The sequence below is a fragment of the Calidris pugnax genome, unplaced genomic scaffold (genome assembly GCF_001431845.1).
Source record: "Calidris pugnax isolate Ruff unplaced genomic scaffold, ASM143184v1 scaffold20, whole genome shotgun sequence".
In the NCBI taxonomy this organism is placed as follows: domain Eukaryota; kingdom Metazoa; phylum Chordata; class Aves; order Charadriiformes; family Scolopacidae; genus Calidris; species Calidris pugnax.
The window spans coordinates 32128235-32147795 of NW_015094510.1; the positions used below are offsets into that span (position 1 = coordinate 32128235).

At 36.0% G+C, this 19561-nt stretch overlaps 1 protein-coding gene across 3 annotated transcripts in view; it reads right to left on the reverse strand.

Annotated features, from left to right (window-relative positions):
* The window catches only part of CNTN5 (contactin 5), a 680570-nt gene that overhangs the window by 180118 nt on the left and 480891 nt on the right, over window positions 1–19561 (reverse strand). For all 3 annotated transcript variants that reach the window (XM_014966120.1, XM_014966118.1, XM_014966119.1), the window contains exon 8: window positions 1331–1534. In XM_014966120.1, coding sequence (XP_014821606.1) covers window positions 1331–1534 — 204 coding nt within the window. The remainder of the gene's footprint in view (window positions 1–1330; window positions 1535–19561) is intronic.

Here is a 19561-nt window from a genome sequence, read left to right on the forward strand (position 1 = left end):
TCTTGCTCCAGAGGCTGCATGCAGTGCAGACAGAAATTTCAACTTGTTATGATGAATAAACATTAACTTAATTCCTTTCTAATCCTTGAACACTTTTTTTACTTATTCTGTTAAACTAAGTCGTTTGTGTTTAAATCCAGCTTTTGTAACGCTTCTACAGCCCAGGACTAGTTTTAGTTCTAAAAAAAGCCATAAGCAAGACAAAAGGCTCAGAGTACCTCTCTCCCTTTCTCTCTCTCTGATTTATGTAGGTATGAATTCACATATGTTGAATTGCTGAAATGCGAAGTTTTTTCAGTTATTTCTGAATAACTTGAAAGCATCATTAATTGTGAAACATCTTGGAAAAAGGAAAATATAGGCACTTATGGAATCATTAATTATTATTCTCAAAAATAACATTTTTTTGACAGAAAACAAAACCAAAAAGTGGTTATAATGTAATAAATATTAATCTTTTTGCTGCAAAAGAGCAAATAATAGTTGCCTCTATTGGCAGATATTCCAAAAGAATCAGAGTTACATATCATTTATATTGAAATGTCATACTGCTCCATAAGATATATTATTGGGAAGTGTTTTCTTTTGACTTTTAGGGAAAAGATCCTAAGCCACTTTTTGATAATAAGATTTAGGTACTTATCTACAGAAAAAATATTGCAGTTCAATTACTTGATGAAATTCAAAACTGCCTGGGTAACTATCATTGTAATAAAAGCTATTGCAGTGTTCTTGGTGGTACTTATTCAGTGCATTGAATTGGAGCCTGGAAGTGTAACAGGTCTTTAGTACAGCAACAGGTAAAGTTTTAAGCAGTAGGACCCCAGTTTAGTTGTCTCACCATGTGTGGTTTGTGTCATTTGCGATGCATGAATATCTCCTGGCATCCTGCTGGTGGTCTGTATGCCCTGTGTGATATTTGCCAGTTCCCCATGGATGTCTCAGATGCCTGACAGTATCTCAGTGTGGCAGTGGCCACCTGGGTTGAGACAACTGAGCTGAGCCCTAAAGAAACAGACGTTACCAGGGAAGTTTTGCTTCTCTCTGTCAGTGACAGAGCACCAGAATAGCAAGAAGGAGTAACTGTCCTAAACAAAATACATCAGGAGGAGTCAGATTGTACCTCAGCCTTGGGAGGTCTAAATATTCTCACAGCTGTTAGATGTTTCAAAGGAAACTGTATCCTTGAACACTTTTCCTTTGCTGATTGATGGAGTAAATGCATGCATCTATAGAAAAACAATAAAATCATGGTTCTTAAATTAACTAGAGTATATTTGGCTTAGTATTTTTGCATCCATGTGATACCCAGAAATAATCCCTTTCTTACCATCATTTCTCAGTGTCAGAGGTGTAGGAGGACTCAAAACTCTGGCATTCGTCACTGTGTTTTTTACCAGGCATATATAGCTGCCAACATCAGATGTTTGCACCTTGGAGATGTAGAGATTGCCTGTCTCCTGAGAGATGAAGCGTCTGCTGTCTTCTGCCACGAAAGATGGGAATTCATTAAATACCCAGCTATAGATGATCTCTAAAAGAACACAGAAAAAAGAGAAATTGTGACATAGTATTGCGACAAGCTAAGGGATACACTCAATAAATGCTCATTAGCTTTATTTAAATTATCTATAAAAAACAAGACCTAAAGGCTTTTTAAACTTTTTATTTGCTTGTTCTAGCATTGAAGAGATTTTTTTTTCCTCCTTGGAATTTTGAAAATAGCATAATTGTTGAGTTCACAAGTTCCCTAAGAGGACAGATATAGTTCAGAAAAAAAATAATTAAATTATTCAACAGCCTCAGAAAACACCCATAAAATATTACATAATTCCCTTTTCTAATTTTTCAGGTCAAGCCAAAAATAATGTATAAAGCATTGTTTTCTCTACTGGTTCAAGTTTGCAGTGAAATATATCAAGATGCTTCCTACAGAGCTAGGGATGAATTTTGCAAGTGTGTGTATAAACAGTTTTTATTCCAAACACCTCTTTAAAAAAACATCAGATTCTAATAACAGTTAAATCTACCTTGCAGGCAGTATTACTGCGCTATACTTCTATCTTCCACATCTGCTTCACTGAAGAATCTCAGAACCCTTCCTATTTGCAGCTTCAATCCCTACATCAATGAACAGTTTCTTAAACCAAAGCTATCAACTGCTTTGCCTCATAATCTGACTAACCAAAGTGATTTTTAAAAAATGATAATTAAAGGCAGTGCCTTGGTTCTTATTTTTATCCCTTGATTATGGGATGTTCACCTGAAAAATATATACTTTTCACTTTATATTCATAATAATTGGTTCAGAAAAAAGATTATTTCCTATTATTCTGTATGAGATTATATCATGATTTATTAAAAGCTTAGATGCATTAATGTCTCAGTATTAGAAGTATCGTAAAGTTAATGAGATTCCGATTTAACAGGGAATTCCTTCAGGGAAATATTAATGCAGAATTCCACCAATTCAGACTTAAAAGTCTTAACCTTATCTATGCTTTTTTACGTGTTGTTCTCCTTTCAATCTTGTCTTCCACTGTTTCATTTTGTCTTCATGCTTAAAAAAAATATTGTTCACTATCTAAACTGGCACATTATCTATAAGGCAATTTCTTCCGTAATCTCTCCCCGTGATAGTCTTTAAAGAACTGACTCCAAAATCATAAAAGTCAAAGCAAATTCAGGTATATAAAGCCCCTACTACTGCTCCAAGATGCAAACTGCTCCATTGGTATAGCAAGTTCCAAGCTTTTAGATTCAAATTTTAGGTGATTTCTCTTGGCTTCAGCAGGTATATGAAGACAGTAATTCCACATAAGTCACTGTGGTTCCCTCATACTTTTATCCCCACTACAGTCAAAACTATTCTTGATATAAAGTTAGTTGGAAAATGAAAGGGTCAAAGAGGTGAGAGGAAACGCCTCACAATTTAAATTTTGCTGTGTGCTTTTCTGCTAATGATAGGAGAGGAACTCATATCGCTCTTCATGGTACGGGAAGTGTGAAACACATTAGCATCCCAGCTAAATATATTCCATAGCCAGCTGTGCAGTTTGACTGTTAAAGTATAAGAGCATTAAAAATTCCAACTGATCTGTCCGTTCTATCCTTACATTGTATCATTTCCTGACACAGTGGTCAGAAAGGAATAGAAAAGCACAATGACTGTTTATACAGCAATGTAAACCAACAGTGCAAGCAGTGGTGTAGAGATGCAGGATCTTCTAGATTAATTTTGAAGAAGTTCAGCCTAGTTCTGAAGTCAGATGAAAATTTTCTCATGAAAAACTGATAGTATCAGTACAAAACTAATAGTACAATTACTAATTACTACAAAACTTAGGACTAAACATATTTACCTGACAGTAGGGGAAAACTTCTCCAAAACGGGGAATTAAGCTGCACACATTGACTTTTTGCTTAAAAACTTTTTCAGATCTAATTGTAATTCTGTGTGGTTACACAGGACCCTGAGTAATTCAGGGCTTAAGGAGAGTTCTCTGAGTGTTCAAAATTTCCTTCCTCTTCTGTTACGTTTCAGGCAAAATATTAATTATCCAAAAATATTTCTCTCCAAAAATTCCATTGTCACATTTTGCTATGATGTCTTATCTGGCAGAAATTATTCATGGCACCATAGCATTCTACAAAGCGACGATGATGATGAAAACATATGTTAAAGGAAAATGCATAGGCTTTAATTGAAGACACCTGTTACCAATTCAAATGGAAGGCAATCAGTTTCACTAATTGCTCTGGCTTAAAAGAAGTTCAACCCAAATGTAAAGCAGTCATCATTGTGGGTTCATCGGCAGTTCATGTAGAGTAGAATTTTCTCTATTTGTACCCTAAAAACACACACAGTCAATTATTCATTTATTAATTAGAGCTACTCCTAAGGGACAGATTTCAGGCAATACATTTTTGTGCCTTTAAGGAAATGCAATTCTTAATCTTTGCCTGTGATGAATCCAGAGTGTGTGGGGGTATACTGTCATTTTGTCACCTTCTAAATAATTTTTGCTGTAAAAAATTGAGTGATGGATGAATGAGTATGAGGATAGGCTACCTAGGAAAAAGTAACAGGACTTCTGCCAGATCTGAAACTCAAATCATTTATGCTATTAAGCTGCAGTTAATGCTTTTATTTGTGCATTCCTACAGCATCCAGCCAGGAGCCCAAACTCCAAAGCACAGACAAAAGTGCTAACAGTTTGCTTCTTGATGTTTGAAGGAATTACTTTTTTTTTTTTTTTTTTTTTCATATCTAAACAGCAGAACCCTGGGAATACCTGAAGACTTTGCATCTTAATGGTCAGATCTGGAATTTATCTGGAATTCTTGACCTTCTTTGCACGTGAAGAGACCCTTACACACTTTAAGAAGTTCCTGTCCTAATAGACCTGGTCAATGAGTTCAGTATATTCTTAAATATAATTTGAGACCTATGTCCATACAGTATCCACAGGCTTCAGTGGAAATACCTCAGGGAAGCCCTGCAATTTCCAATACATACTACACAGAATAGTCAGAAACAACCACAGCTGGCTTGGGATCTGGGGACCCAATGGTTTTTAGCTGGCAAAAAGAGATGGATGATCTTGCAGAAGTGATTTTACAAAAGGATGTTAAGAAAATGAGTGCAATTATAGCAAAATTGGTGCACCTTGACATTGATCCATTGTACAAATGTCACAAACTTCTAAATTTGCAGCCATGGTAGAGAATGAAACTTGCATTGGTGTTAATATTCTGGGACTTCTAATATTCCCAGTTTCCCAGCAAAATTAAAGTTAGGGTTTTCAAATCACAGAATTGCTAATGAAGGCTGTCCAACTACAAAACCTGGAGGGCAGGTTTGGTTTTGTTTCTTTCTTCTGGCAGTACAATGCATAAAAGAATACCCAAATGATTGCAATGACATATAAAAATAACTAATAAAGACAAAATGATGGAGAATCAACATTTAAAACTTCTGTCTATCCATAGATAGGTCTGTCATCTATAGTACATACCAAATGAAATATTCTAAAACAACAGGAAGGAATTCTTCACAGAGAGAGTGGTCGGGCATTGGAACAGGCTGCCCAGGGAGGTGGTTGAGTCACCGTCCCTGGCTGTGTTTAAGGGACGTTTAGATGCGGTACTGAGGGATATGGTGTAGGGGAGGACTTTGTAGAGTAGGGTAGATGGTTGGACTCGATGATCCCAAGGGTCTCTTCCAACCTCAATGATTCTATGATTCTAATATATATTTACATGCCACAAGGCCCACAGCAGTTCAGCACAGGAGTACATGGAAACTACAAGACGGGAGGCTTACATTTAAATATTATCTGAAACCTCACTCTTACAAAATAGCAAACTGCTGAGTGAGCTTTGGGAATTTCAGACCAAACGGATGACACTAGGCCTATTTGTACACAGCCCACTGCGGTTGTTAGTGAACTTCAAGCCTGTATTATCCTATAATGGTTTAGGTTAAAAAATTTTACAGTGAGTGTCATTTGGCTCAGCACGAAGCACAATTGTCATTGTATTAACTTTTTAATAGGAGACTAAACCCAGAGATGCATCTCAAACCTGACAGGTAAATAAGGATGAGCCTCAAGAGGTTTTGAGGTTTTTGGTCCATGCGACCAAAATCTAAATAAAAAATCAGGAAGTAATTCCTCTAGATATGAACCTTCTGAATTCATCTCCTTTTGAGAAAAAACAGTAAATAGCTTGTCCATGCTGTACTCATTTTGCTTTCAATAGGGAAAAAATAGTTAAAGTGAAAATAGGAAACCATGAATACTGCAGTATACAGAAATTTAGAGTATTTTTATAGAATATAAGAAGAGCTTATTTTTTATTTTTATGTCCATCTATTTTATTTTTAATGTGACACCTATGCCAAAATCACAAAGGTGATGCAGATTCCTTTCTGGAAACTACAGTTGACTGTTGATACAAAAGAAACTTTTATGTAAATACTGTTCATCAACAGTAAAAGAGAGTAGTTCAGAGAAATTATGAATTATAGAGGCAGTTGTGAATTGGCTTTCTCCTGTGGCTTGGGCTGAAGGACTCTTCTACTGGTAAATTCTGCTCTCTGCAAAGTCTCTGTGAGAAAATTTTTTAACTAATTTTAGTAACCTCAAAACTGGTATTTCCTTTTATGAATGACCAGCCTTGTTTACAGAAAAATGTCTCCCGAGAGTTTTGTGTCTGTTTTTTGAAGATCATTTGGAAAGCCTTCCAAATGTCCAATTTCCTTCTGTGTTCTATTAAGCACTTTTTAGTGGGCTATGTAGGTGAAAATCTAGGTCACTTGGTGATAAAGTAGTGAGAAGAGAGCATCTATCTCCTGCCAAAAGGAGTTTATGGTGTGAAATTTTGTTTACTATAATTTCTTAAATGATTTTTGTAGATCTATTTTCTTCGTTTCACAGCACTAATTCCTAAACTGTCAGAACGTGATGTACTTCCCATAATGGACAAAGTTGGAATACTGACATATCAGCATTTTTGCTAGTGCTGTATTGTGCTTTTGGAGATATCATTCTGATGCAGAAAATGTCAGTACAATGGTCATACAGAAGTCTTCCTGTCTTTGTGGGTTGGCAAGAAATAACCCCTGAAGCATTGTAACGAGAGCTGTGCTGGAGGCATTCAGATAGCACCACGTATTCACTGCTGCAGTTGTTAGCACCTGAATGTTTCCCAGATTTGCTTAAAGGCTTTTCTCCTGAGATACTGCTTGCTTCAACCTTTTAATATGCAGTTTCTAGACAGCTTTTTCATCAGTCCTGTCAGCGAAGTAGTATTTCAGGAGGCTAGTGAAGACGTAATATGAAAGTCACCATACAAACTCCTTGAAGGTCACCTAAAACCTAAATGTACAGTCCATACACTGGTTAAATATTGCATTTTCAAGAGCAAAGCATGAAAACAGACAACCCATAATTGCATTTCTGTGGAGTTACGGTGTTTGTACAAGAAATAAGTCTCTTTTGTGTCTTCTTTCTGTGATGCAACAGGAGATACAGTATTCCATCTCCTCCAGTATCTCCTGTTGGCAAATATATTTCTCTTCCTGTTTAGGATTTCTTCTGATTACTCAGATTCCACAAGATGGCAGTACTTGATGAGTAAATGCAATTGATGCCTGGTGACAGCCAAAATCTGAGATTATCTGGGACTTTTAGCAACTCTGAAGAGGTTTCTTCTCTTTTTTTTTTTTTTTTTTAATTGATAAAAAAGCAGCAAAAAGTACACTTAAGATTACAAGTTGAATTTACTATTCATAGCTATAAACTGTGAAATTTGTGTGATGGCCCTGCTTTACCATTCAGAAATATTTCATTTAAACAAAATAAAGTATCAGGAAAAATACATGCCTAAATTTTCCTTTCTGAAAATATGAAACCTTATGTTATCTCAAGCCCAGTTTTAACCTCATCACACTTGCTGTTTGGATGTTCTGGGAACCAACCACAGAATAAGGTGGCAATATGTGGCCTTTTCTAATGGTAGTGAACACTTCACATTCAAAAGGGGGAAGGCTTCTTTTTAGTTAAGATGAATGATAGCAATGGATTGTTCTTCCAGCCTCCCACCACAACCAGATAAATAATTTTGGTGCATCTCTCTGTGCTTCTGTGTCTTATTATCAATGCTTATTAATCCTCCAAGAAAACATTTAATGAATGTAATTTATTTGTTGCATTGTAATGCACCTACATAGAGCAAACAGATATTGTCGATTTATCAGCTCGCAATGAAATTGCTTCCTTTCTGCTCTGGGGGCTCTGTATCTACTGCTTACTTGCCTGAAACACAATTTTACCAATCACATATTTGTCTTTGTTCAAATTTAATTACAGTGATAAATCTTCAAATATTTTCTTTCTTATAACCATTCACACAGCTAATAACTAAAAATACGGTAGAAAAGGTAAGCGCACTGTCAGGACTGATTTTGTACTGGAGGATAAAAATATTATATTGTCATTACCAGTATACGCAGACAATATAGTCTCATTTGAAATATACCCAGGCTATGAAACGTGTAAAGACCAATGAAATCTCTTTCTCATACATACACTCTTTAAAGAGACCATATAGTATACAACAAAAATGCTGGGAAAGGACACTAGATTATTATGTGTATTTGATTGTCACTGGCATGATTTTCATATTTAAAAAAAAAAATCTGTTCCAGAAAGAATCAAAATATTGTGACGAAAATGAACTCAAGACCACATGTCATTGAAGCTCTTCTTTTGCCCTCAGGCAAGATTAGATATTATCAGCCCAGTCTTTAAAAATCTACAGTGGGTTAAATTCCTAAATTTAGATATTCAAAAGAGCCAGTTTCATTCCTCAGTTAATAATGAAACAGTTTTCCTCAATATTTATGTGTTTTTCCTCTTTTTTTTTTGCAATACTGTTTCCTTAGGCAATTTACCACATTGAAAATATTTAAAACATTTTATTGATGACCAGTATTAAACTTTTACAGCTACAATGGAAGACCATTATCCTCGTCTGTATCAGCCTTCTGTTCTTGAGGCTAGATCAACCCAATCAATTCAGCTTTTCTTTCTCATGTACTCTATTGGTAGCAGTCTTCATAGTATGTCCTAGAATTAAAGTATGCAATTTTCCATTTACAAAGTATTCCATTTTCTGTAATAGCAGTATTTTTCTAAGGAGGAATGCTGTTTAATCACTTATCTTCCTTTATTCTATCTATAAATTTGATGTTTTGGTAAGTATAGTAATCTGCATTTTGCTGCATTTTTTGTTACTCATTGCAAACCATCTCTACAATGTACTTTTGTATTCTCATTCTGTGCTCTGCAGTGATTGCAATGTCTTGCAGTTTGGAGACTTTCACAAATGCTCCATATTAAGTTGATGTTCTATGTTTTATAACATACCAGCTAATGCAGATGTCACTGTATATTGCTATTTTCTATGAAAAGCAGAAAAAAAGTGGATGGTAAAAAGCAATAAAGTTAAACAGTGTAAGTAAGTAATACCACAGAACTTAACTCAGAACTCAACTGTTAGAATTGCAGCTCTTTTAATCAACACTACTGACTTTATAGAACTAATGAAATATCTACGGCCAGGAGGACTAGGGAAGTGATTGTCTCCCTGTACTTGACACTGATGAGGCCCCACCTCAAGTACTGGGTCCAGTTTTGGTCCTTGCACTACAAAAAAGACATTGAGGTACTGGAGAATGTCCAGAGAAGGCAAACAAAGCTGATGAGAGGTCTAGAGCAGAAGTCTTATGAGGAGTGTCTGAGGGAGCTGGGATTGTTTAGCCTGGAGAAATGGAGGCTGAGGGGAGACCTTATCGCTCTCTACAACTACCTGAAAGGAGGGTGTAGTGAGGTGGGGGTCGGTCTCCTCTCCAGAGTAACAGGAAATAGAACAAGAGGAAAGAGCCTCGAGTTGTGCCAGGGGAGGCTTAGATTGGGTAATAGGAAAAATTTCTTCACTGAGCATTGGAACAGGCTGCCCAGGGAAGTGGTTGAGGCACCACTCCTGGAGGTATTTAAAAGACAGGTAGATGTGGTGCTGAGGGACATGATTTACTGGTGAACTTCGTAGTGCTAGTTAACAGTTGGACTCAATGATCTTGATGTTCTTTTTGAATCTAAATGATTCTATGATTAGTAATTTCCAAATACAAGAATTAGAGATTATCTTATTCCAGCATTAGAAATGGAAATCAGGAAGACTCACATCATTATACCTTCATCAGCTTCAATTTAGGTAAAATAGTTCAATGACTAATATGAGACTTGATTAATACCCAGTTTAAAAAGTGAGATATAATTAGCAATATTGGCAGAAAGTAAATCTGGTCAGACTATTTTTATTGTTCTTTTCATTGACAAAGACAGAATAGTCTCTGCAATGTACCTAGAATTTACGTTTTAAATTAAAAAAGAATTGGAATAACCACAAAATTAACTTATTGTGCATTGAAAGGATTAAAAACTGACTTCAAAGTATAATCAAAAGGATCAGTTCTAGAATCTTTTGTCCTCTACTGTTGAAAATTTTAACAGTCAAAACTAAACCCATGCAGTTCTAATAACTGATCTACGGGAGATATAAAACTTAGCAGCGACAAATGTGCAGAACAAGTCACTGGTGCACTCTGATTTGGATAGCTTATTATTATTAGAACATTTTTTATGAAGGAAATATGTTGAATTTGTAGCACAAGTTTATTATTTCTTAGTATTTTGAATGAAAATAATTCTGTGGTAATAACTAACTAACTATTGTACTGATATGGAAAGTATGCCATTGGAAAATAATGAGGATTCTGTTTAATATTCAGGAAAAAAACATATCTGATTAGAATATTTATATGTGAAAATTGTTTTCTTTGGCAAAATATTAATTAGAATTTAAAGTTGGGGGTTTTTCCCCCTTTTTTATCTTTCACACTTTACATCTCTTGTTCTCTTATAATATGATACTTGAGTTTCTCTACATTCAGATATCACTGTTGGGATATTTACTCCAGTATAGTCTGCTTCTTGCTTAAGTATGCTGCAGAGATCAGCACAATGAAAAATCATATTCAAGCTCAGTGTTACCTGCAGTGAATCCCAGAATCTTGCACCCAAGTGGGTTGCTGCATTACATGGAAATTTCATTTTATAACTACTGCAATGATACCAATGAATTAATGCATTTCGAAGATATAACAAGGACATCCACCAAAACAAAACAGAAAAATGAAGTAATAGGTTCATGATCATCCAAATTTGTGGAATATTGCCCGTGCAGTATTGTCAAGTGCAAGTGACATTATCTTTTCTTTAGCTGAGAAGAAAAGATACTCTGCTCATCATTTAGCAATAGAAGTTCTGTTAAGCGAATTTTCTGTAATTTGGCTGAAAATACTCACTAGTACTCCAGTTATCAGAATATCAGTCTCTCAGGGAGTTTATATGTATGTTTAAATTTGGCTTTTTGTACTTCCAAGAAAGAAAGCAACTTAAATTTGTCTCTTTATCCCTCATTCACCTTGATTCCTAATGCCAGGAAGGATTAACAGTAGCAGAAGGATTTATTTAACAAGATTTAATTTCAGGCTTCTGGGTATCTAAATGAGAATAAAAGGCTACTGCAGTGCTAGTTTACACTTCAAAACACAATCTTTTCTAACAGCCTTCACCACCCTACATGGAGTTGTCCTAGGAATTGTACTGGTAAAAACTGAGGACTCAGAATCCATAGAGTTGCCTTGGTGTGGCTGCACATATTGAACTTAAGATACACCCCACTGCCTCTGCTTTATATTCTCTTGGTGTTAGGTATTTTAATATAAATTTAAAGGCTTTTCTCAGTCTATCTGCAGGTCAGTGTTTGGTGAATTCAGCCATGGCCGTGGCACGATATGATTGATGGATCTTCCTTAGGTCTGCTCCTTTGCGCCTATGGTATTTATTATCCTAAGATCTCAAATCAAGGGCAGTACCATTATCATCACTTTTGTATGAGAAAAATGAAGAATATTGAAGGAAGTGACTTCCCAGCAGTCATGAATCAGGCTATAATCAAAGTGGAATCTCCATTAATAGAAAATTGTTTTAATTTCTAGTATTTTTTCCTTTCCTTACCAGCTCTTTGTACATCTACAAGAAACATCAAAACACACCAAAAAATCTTGTAGTCAATGAATCCTTAGGAGCTGTGTAGATGAACATCAGAGGTGGGTAGCTACCCCTCATCCTCCCTCTGAATTTGATTTTCAAATGTTAAAAAAACAAACCTCAGGAGTATAAATCACATAATCCCCCTGGTCCTCAAGGTCTAGTGCTCAGCTCCTTGGTACATTTACTAGGCTTAAATGTACCAAGGAATGGATCCTCCATTACATCTTTCTGAACACAATGGAACATGTAAACATATGCTTCAGAGAATAACATATAACCAATTTATAGTCCCCAAAAGACAATTTTTAAGTGTTAAGAATGACAATGACAGATTTTTTTTTTCACCATAATTAAAAAATAACTCAAAGTGCAGATGAAGAGGAAGATACATGCCACATTAGCAAACTGCCCTAGAATGCTGATAATGATGTTCAACCATGTTGTACAAATAAATCACTACAAATAACCTCAGAAACAATCAATCATTTAAAATTTAAAAGTGTAGAGACTGTAACTCTTACCTGTTTCTACACACAGAAAATACACTATTGAGTTCCTGTGCATATTGTTCTGCACTACTGGAAACTCAGTGAACTGCTTCCATCTATCTTCTACTTGTCACATAATTGTTATTTAGCGTTAATACATAGCCTTCTGTTGCCTTACTTTCAGCCTAGGGCAGTGTCCCATGTCTCTCCTCCTCAACCGCGTAGCAATAGCAGTCAATGTGACATCTGAAGTGTCACACTATATATGTACATATCACATGGAAAAAGAAGATATTTGTCCAACTCTCCCTACATTTTTTTTTCTAGAAAATAAACAAACAACAGGCAATCTGCTCCCTCCTGTGCTGAGGGTGTGCATAGTTTTCAGAAGACTAATAATGTTTTCCGAAGCCCTTTTCCTTTTAGGTATGAAGCATGATGTTGTAAAGTTACATGATCTGGACTGTAAATCAGTGAAATTTTAGTGTTTTCTTGACATTTTTTTCCAGATCATCCTCTGTTATCCTCTGTAAAATGGGTAGTCCTTCTTCCTTCCATCTTGCATTTGACATAGCTGAAAACAGACTCTTCAGGATTGGAACTATATGGTAATTTGCTAAATTCCTAAAAGTTTTGCAGAAAAAGACAAACTGAGACAATTTTTTCCCCAGTATTATCTATATCCTTCTTTCCATTCTACCTTCTTCTTCCTGAATTTTTATTCCTGCAGTCTCCAATAGAAGACTTTCTTAATTACTGAAAGAAGAAAATACTGTGAAAATTAACGCTTCAATAAATGAATAAATGAAGTGAAATTTTCCAGTTACGGATTCTCCACTCTAGGGTAATAGTGTCAACACAACAGGAATTGTATTAACTGGCTAATGAAGTCATCAGCAATGATTTAACAATATTGGAACATAGCGTGAGAACATAGGAGATAGAAGTGGGCAATCAAATTATCAGAATTAAGTGTGGTATTAATTATTACATTGTTAAAAAGATGGCATTGTGATCAAAAAGAAGTCACTTTTCCACTAAAACTGCTCTGGAAAACATCTTTTGCTGTCAAAAGATAAAGGATGCACGTGTGCTGCTGCACAGGGGTTTGGATTTGTCTGTAATCATTCAGATTTTTGTGTGAATTCTATGATATTATGCTTATATTGATTCAGTCAGTTTCTTCTTGAAAAATCCAAGCAATTGCCTTTAATGTATTTAGTGTTGAGTTAACTATTTTCATACCAGTTACAATTGTATTGGGTAGGTAAAAAGAACATAAATACACCCAAGTATATATTTCTAAACAATTTCTAGCTTCCCCTTTAAAAAAGAAAAATGAAAACTAGATATCCAACTAGAATTGTTTTCACACTGCTTCATTTATGTGGAACAATGTTCCTGAACTGATTAAATAAGGCTATATGAAAACCTATGTCTCATTATGCATTGTATCACCTCAAATGATTCTAAGTTCACTTTCATAGGGTACTTATGAAGTAAGGAATAACCGACTTTATTATATAGGGAAACTTGTTAATGCAATCTTACAGAAGTCAGATCAGTTCAGTCTAAAGCTTTCTCCTTCTGAATCAAGACTGACTTTCTAACATTTTTGGTAGAATCTGCCAGAATCACTGCTGAATTCAGTCAATCACGCTTACTCTGAGAAAAGCTGCATTTTCTGAAAACTCCACTGTTTTAATTCTTTTTTTAATCCTTTAAGATTTCCCCACAATGGTAATGGAGAGAAAAGGCTAGACTACAGACCCTTAGAAATTAATCATTTCTCATCTCTTTCTTCTTCTTATGTTTCCTCCTGTTTCAGCTGTCTGATCAGCATTGTATTTCTGGCTTCTTCTCCTTAGTTACATTGATTAACATGTGCACTCTCACTCTATTCTTTTCTGTTATATGAAGTGGAGAGGTAATTGGGATTAATTAGAAATATTCTGTCTTAAACAAAATGGGCTTTATGACATTTAGCTAATTGATGTGTTAGTAAAATGGTATTGTTTCAGCCACCAGCTTAGTAAAACATCTGAATCAAATAGCAAATGGTTTCTAATAGGAAGGTTATTATGAGAGGGTCAATTCTGCGAGAGCCCTGTACCTCTGTGACTGTAACTGCTGTATGTTATTCCAGTCTTAAATCTATTGATGTTGGTCTCCTGCTACTTTAGAAATTATATAGCCTGTGCCACAGAAAAAAAAATTGTGACACCATTTCCTAAATTAATTGGTACCTTTACAATACTAGTTGCAGAATTGTGGTTGTGATAACATAAACACACATTTCTGTTAAACCCGGCAGGACAATGCTGTCTTGGTTCATCACTAGACTGAGGGGTTCCTGATAGTTACATCTGATTTGTTGGGACATCTTAGTAACAGGCAAGTAACTTGTCTCTAGTGAAGAGCAGCCTGCCCGCTACAGAAACTTTTCATTGTTATTGTCCCAGCTGTAGACAAACAGCCACATAAAGTTGTCACCTGAAAGGCAATAGAGCACGAGTCTGAGGGCCAACACATTCAATGCATTTTTAAAATTAATTCATCTCCCTTGCTTCCTCCCTCTTCCCTTGCACTTTGATTCTCCTGAACTGGCAGCTGGGGTAATATTTGTTGACAACAGTGTGGCTGCAAAACTACAGCACACGTCCCTCAAGCAGAGACCTGTCAGGGCTGCCCTTTCATCCAACATTGTGCACTGGCTTAATTGGCCAAGGTCAACCAGCTTTCTCTCACTACATTTTCATGGTCCCCCAGGGGAAGAACAGCTCCAGTGAGTGATCCACTGGGTCTAGGGACACTGAGCTTTCAGTTTCTTGTTTAGTTAAGTGTATTTTTTGAAAGAATTATTGGTGTTTTTAAGGAGTGGGGATGATTTATCAACAGTGGTAAAATTTGGAAAAGATTTTTTAAAAAATACCACATTATAAGTTCCTCAGGAGAACTTACTACAGTTGACCTAGTTATGCATTTCTGTTCATTTATTACTTTTCTACTTATTAAAAAAATAAAAATAGAGAAAATCTAGACTTCTATGTCAAGAAAGTTTAAATCGGTAATTATTTATCCATATGCCTACTATACAGATATTGCCTAGAATTTGGGCCACATGCATATCATTAATATGTAATTAAAAACTAATAACACATTGCCAACAGACTGGGAGTAACTCCTCATTGGCAAACATAGCTTGTTACAGTGCTACCCTACAGAAAATTTTTTCATTCCCAAACTCTTAAATTTCATATCCTCTGATGCATGCCTTCAACAAGATTGAGGAAGGAAACCCTAAAAAGTGCTCAAGGGAAGCCAGCAGCAAAATTACTGGTCACGTATTGAGTAATGAAAAGACCATAGGAGAGGAAAAAAAAAGTTAATTGTGTTTGTTCATTCTGTAATGAAAACTACAAGCATAGTCATCAATCAGTTGCACAGATAAAGAATACAGATTCCTATATTGAGTCGTGTCAGAGGCCATAGTCGTTTACTTTAATGATAACATAGATGGGAATTAACATTACTAGGCAAGAAAGTTTCAAAAGCAGTCTAGTGAAAGTGATAAAATAGTGGATTCAAGAGGGAAGCATCTTTAAGATCCTCCCAGGGAAAAATGTGGGTGAAGAGATGAGATGACCCTATGAAATTAACCCAGAATTAGGACAGGAATATAGAGCTTAGAAGACTGTGAACCTGACACCTTTTTTATTTTTTTCCCTCCCATTATTGAAAAGCAAAGTTCACGTTTCATTAGCATTCAGTTAAAGTCAAATAAACATAAAAATATAGTAAAGCCTAAGATGGAAGTACAGGAAGCCTTCAACTCATGATAGCTAACTCATACAGTTGATACATGTGGCTCTCAAAACAGTATTTTTAAAATATTTTGTATGTACATTATGATCATTTATATGTTATTGGCATGTAAAGAAGTGATAGAAAAGTTGTGTCAGTCTGTCTCCTATATATAACATATTAAGGGTTTATTAAAGGAACTTTTCTGCCCTATCCAGTTAACAATCGTTTTCTAACACCATTACAAAAGTGTCCTGTTTGTGTTACTCAGCATCATGCTCCCACAGTGAATTAAAACGTGTGAAGAACAAGCTATGGCACACAATTATGAGAGAACCAAAACAAAATTAAGACAGCTGCCCTGTATGTCTTCATATAGATCCTCCTACTACAGGTCAACTCTTCGTTAAGTCTAGTACGCATATTTGGCCTCCATTAAAACATTAAGAAGTCTTAAGTAAAAAAACCAACAAAACAGCCAAAACAAAAAACAACAGAAAACCAGTTCCAAACTTCAGTGTTCCTCTGGGTCTCACTTTTGCTAGTAGAAGGAGAAGCATCAGGGTGTTAAATATTTCTACCTTCCCAGCAAGCCTATCAGTTAGGAGGAGATGATAGTTATGTCGAATGAATGCAAAATGACCTATTTGCCATCATCAGTTTCATACATATTCACCTCTACAAACTACTAATAGAAGGTAACTGACTGATGAATAAGTTCTGCTTAGCTTAAGAGAGAGTCCTGTTTGGAGGGATGGCCTGTCCAGCTGTTGTTTTGGGAATACTGTGAGAGGCCAGTGCTTTGATAGGAACCAGTAAAACAGTCCTCCTTGTTCTTAAGATGGAAGGAGAAATCATAGAATCATACAATGCTTGGAGCTGAAAGGGACCTTAAAGATCGAGTTCCAATCCCCCTGCTGTGGGCAGGGACACCTCCCACTAGAGCAGGTTGCTCAAAGCCCCATCCAGCCTGGCCCTGAACACTTTCAGGGATGGGGCATCCACAACTTCCCTGGGCAACCTGTTCCAGTGTCTCACCACCCTCACTGTAAAGAATTTTTTTCTGGTATCTAGTCTAAATCTTCTCTCTTTCAATCTAAAACTATCACCCCTTGTCCTATCACTACACTTCCTGACCAAGAGTCCCTCTCTGTCTCTCCTATAGGCTCCCTTCAAATATTGAAAGGCTACTATAAGGTCCCCCTGGAGCCTTCTCTTCTCCAGGCTGAACAACCTCAGCTCTCCCAGCCTGTCTTCATAGGAGAGGTGCTCCATTCCTCTCATCTTCGTGGCCCTCTGCTTGACCCATTCCAACAGGTCCATGTCCTTCAAATATGACTTTCACCTACACATTGGTCTCTCCTTGAAGGAAATTATATAGATTTCTATGATAAGTTGATACGAAAAGTCAAATTTGAAAAAATAGATAATAGAATGTTACTTTACAGTTACATACAAATACATGTTAATATCACAAATCATGGTTAGGAAGAAATCTCATCTGTAGTGACAGCTTAGCATCCAGTTATGTCTAGAAAGAGATGGAACATTCAGAGATCTAAGTTCATTCAGTCTTCCTATGATTTTGAAGAAACTAGCAATGAGTAGATCTATAACTTTGCGCACTGAAATGTCACTGTCAGGTGACTGGTACCTGGGACTGAATCCACAGCCTTAAGATAACTTTGTGACATTCATATACCTGGAGTTAGGCATCTGTGAACTGCATTCACAAAAGCCAGCTTAGTAAATGGAGAGCCAGAGGGTACATGGATGCCTTCAAAACAGAATTTGCTGCCTCCTGCATGCACATACCAGAGCCAATTGCCTGTAAACAAGCTAATGAGCATACTGAGGGCAGTCCAGCCCAAATATAACAATCTTGTTATCATAACTAATTTGCCTGGAGAAGTCTACTCCTAACAATTCTGTACCTGAATGAGGTCATTTAGAGACTGCCTCATTATTTCTATGTATAATTTGTGTAGAATGGACCTAAACTGAGGAGTTCCGAGTAGAGCTACTGCACTTAGTCAGACTTGGTTTCCTAACTGTAGTAGAGCTGCAGCCCACACAATTGAGTGCAATTTTTGCAGCTTTAACACAAACACAGCTCTCAGATTCCTTTTGCACACCCTGAGCACTGAGAAGTGATTGGTTTGTGCTTCCTTCCAAAATAGTTTTTCGTGTACGTCCAAAGTACACACACAAAGGAACTCTAAAAATAGCTTTAAAAAAACACTTTATTTGATGTGATTTTCTCCAATTAATATGAGAACTAGGACAGTTGTGTAAGAATAGAAGAACAGGACAAAACCTTTTGGACCTTGGTAGAAAGAGTTTTGGTTTAGCAGCTTGCTGGTCCAGCAGCACACTACTATTCAGACATTCAGGAAATGAATGGGAAGGACTGTGATCCCCATAACACTGACATTAATCATCTTTGGTGAAGCAGTTTTCTAACAGTTTTCTAACACTAAAGGGGAGGTACAACAGATGCAGCCTACAACACAGTTTCCATACTGCGTAAGATCAGATTTGTCCTTTAGAAAGAGATAAAAAAAAGTTATAGTTTAACATCTGTACAGATGTTACATGCTGTGGAAAGGTTATATAGCAGTGCTCCCTCCAGAAGGCAGCGTGCCTTTGAGGTGGGAGGGAGCGCGCATCTGCCTTCCCCTGTGTGCATCAGCGCTGTTCTCATTCTAACAATGGGAATCGTCATTCTCTATTAAGCTCATGCTGAAAGCTTTGAATAAACGCCTTAAAAACCTCAGCTGAAAATATTAATTCTGAGAGAAACGTGTAAATCTGGATGAAATCTTCCATTCATTTTTAATCTCGCTATGGTAAACCTCGTAATTAAGATGATTAAATGACTGAATAAAACCATATATTTTCATCCTTTAGAATACCACAATGAAAAGCTGTAATCCTGATTATAGAAAAAAAGCAGTAGAGGCCTTTTAAAATTGAGATATCAAACAAAGTTTGTTATTTCAGCATTTAGTAATCAATTAACATCTTGCTTATCAAGGGTACCTAAGAATTAAATGTCTAGGAAACCGATTTTGGAGAAAAAACTAATGGGGGGTAAGGAAGAATCAAATGTTATATTTTTGGAAGAAAAAAAAAAAAAAAGGATAAAAAGTTATTTTTGTATATATTTTCATCCTTTAGAATACCACAATGAAAAGCTGTAATCCTGATTATAGAAAAAAAGCAGTAGAGGCCTTTTAAAATTGAGATATCAAACAAAGTTTGTTATTTCAGCATTTAGTAATCAATTAACATCTTGCTTATCAAGGGTACCTAAGAATTAAATGTCTAGGAAACCGATTTTGGAGAAAAAACTAATGGGGGGTAAGGAAGAATCAAATGTTATATTTTTGGAAGAAAAAAAAAAAAAAGGATAAAAAGTTATTTTTGTGGATGATCAGGTTACCCAAAATAAATATATTTCACAAGGGACAACTTAAGGATTTGCAAAAAAAAAAAAAAAATATTAGTGGAAATGCTTCTGGACTAGACACATTAAAATGATACACATCTCCCAATGAAGTCAGCATTTTTTTTTGGAGTGAT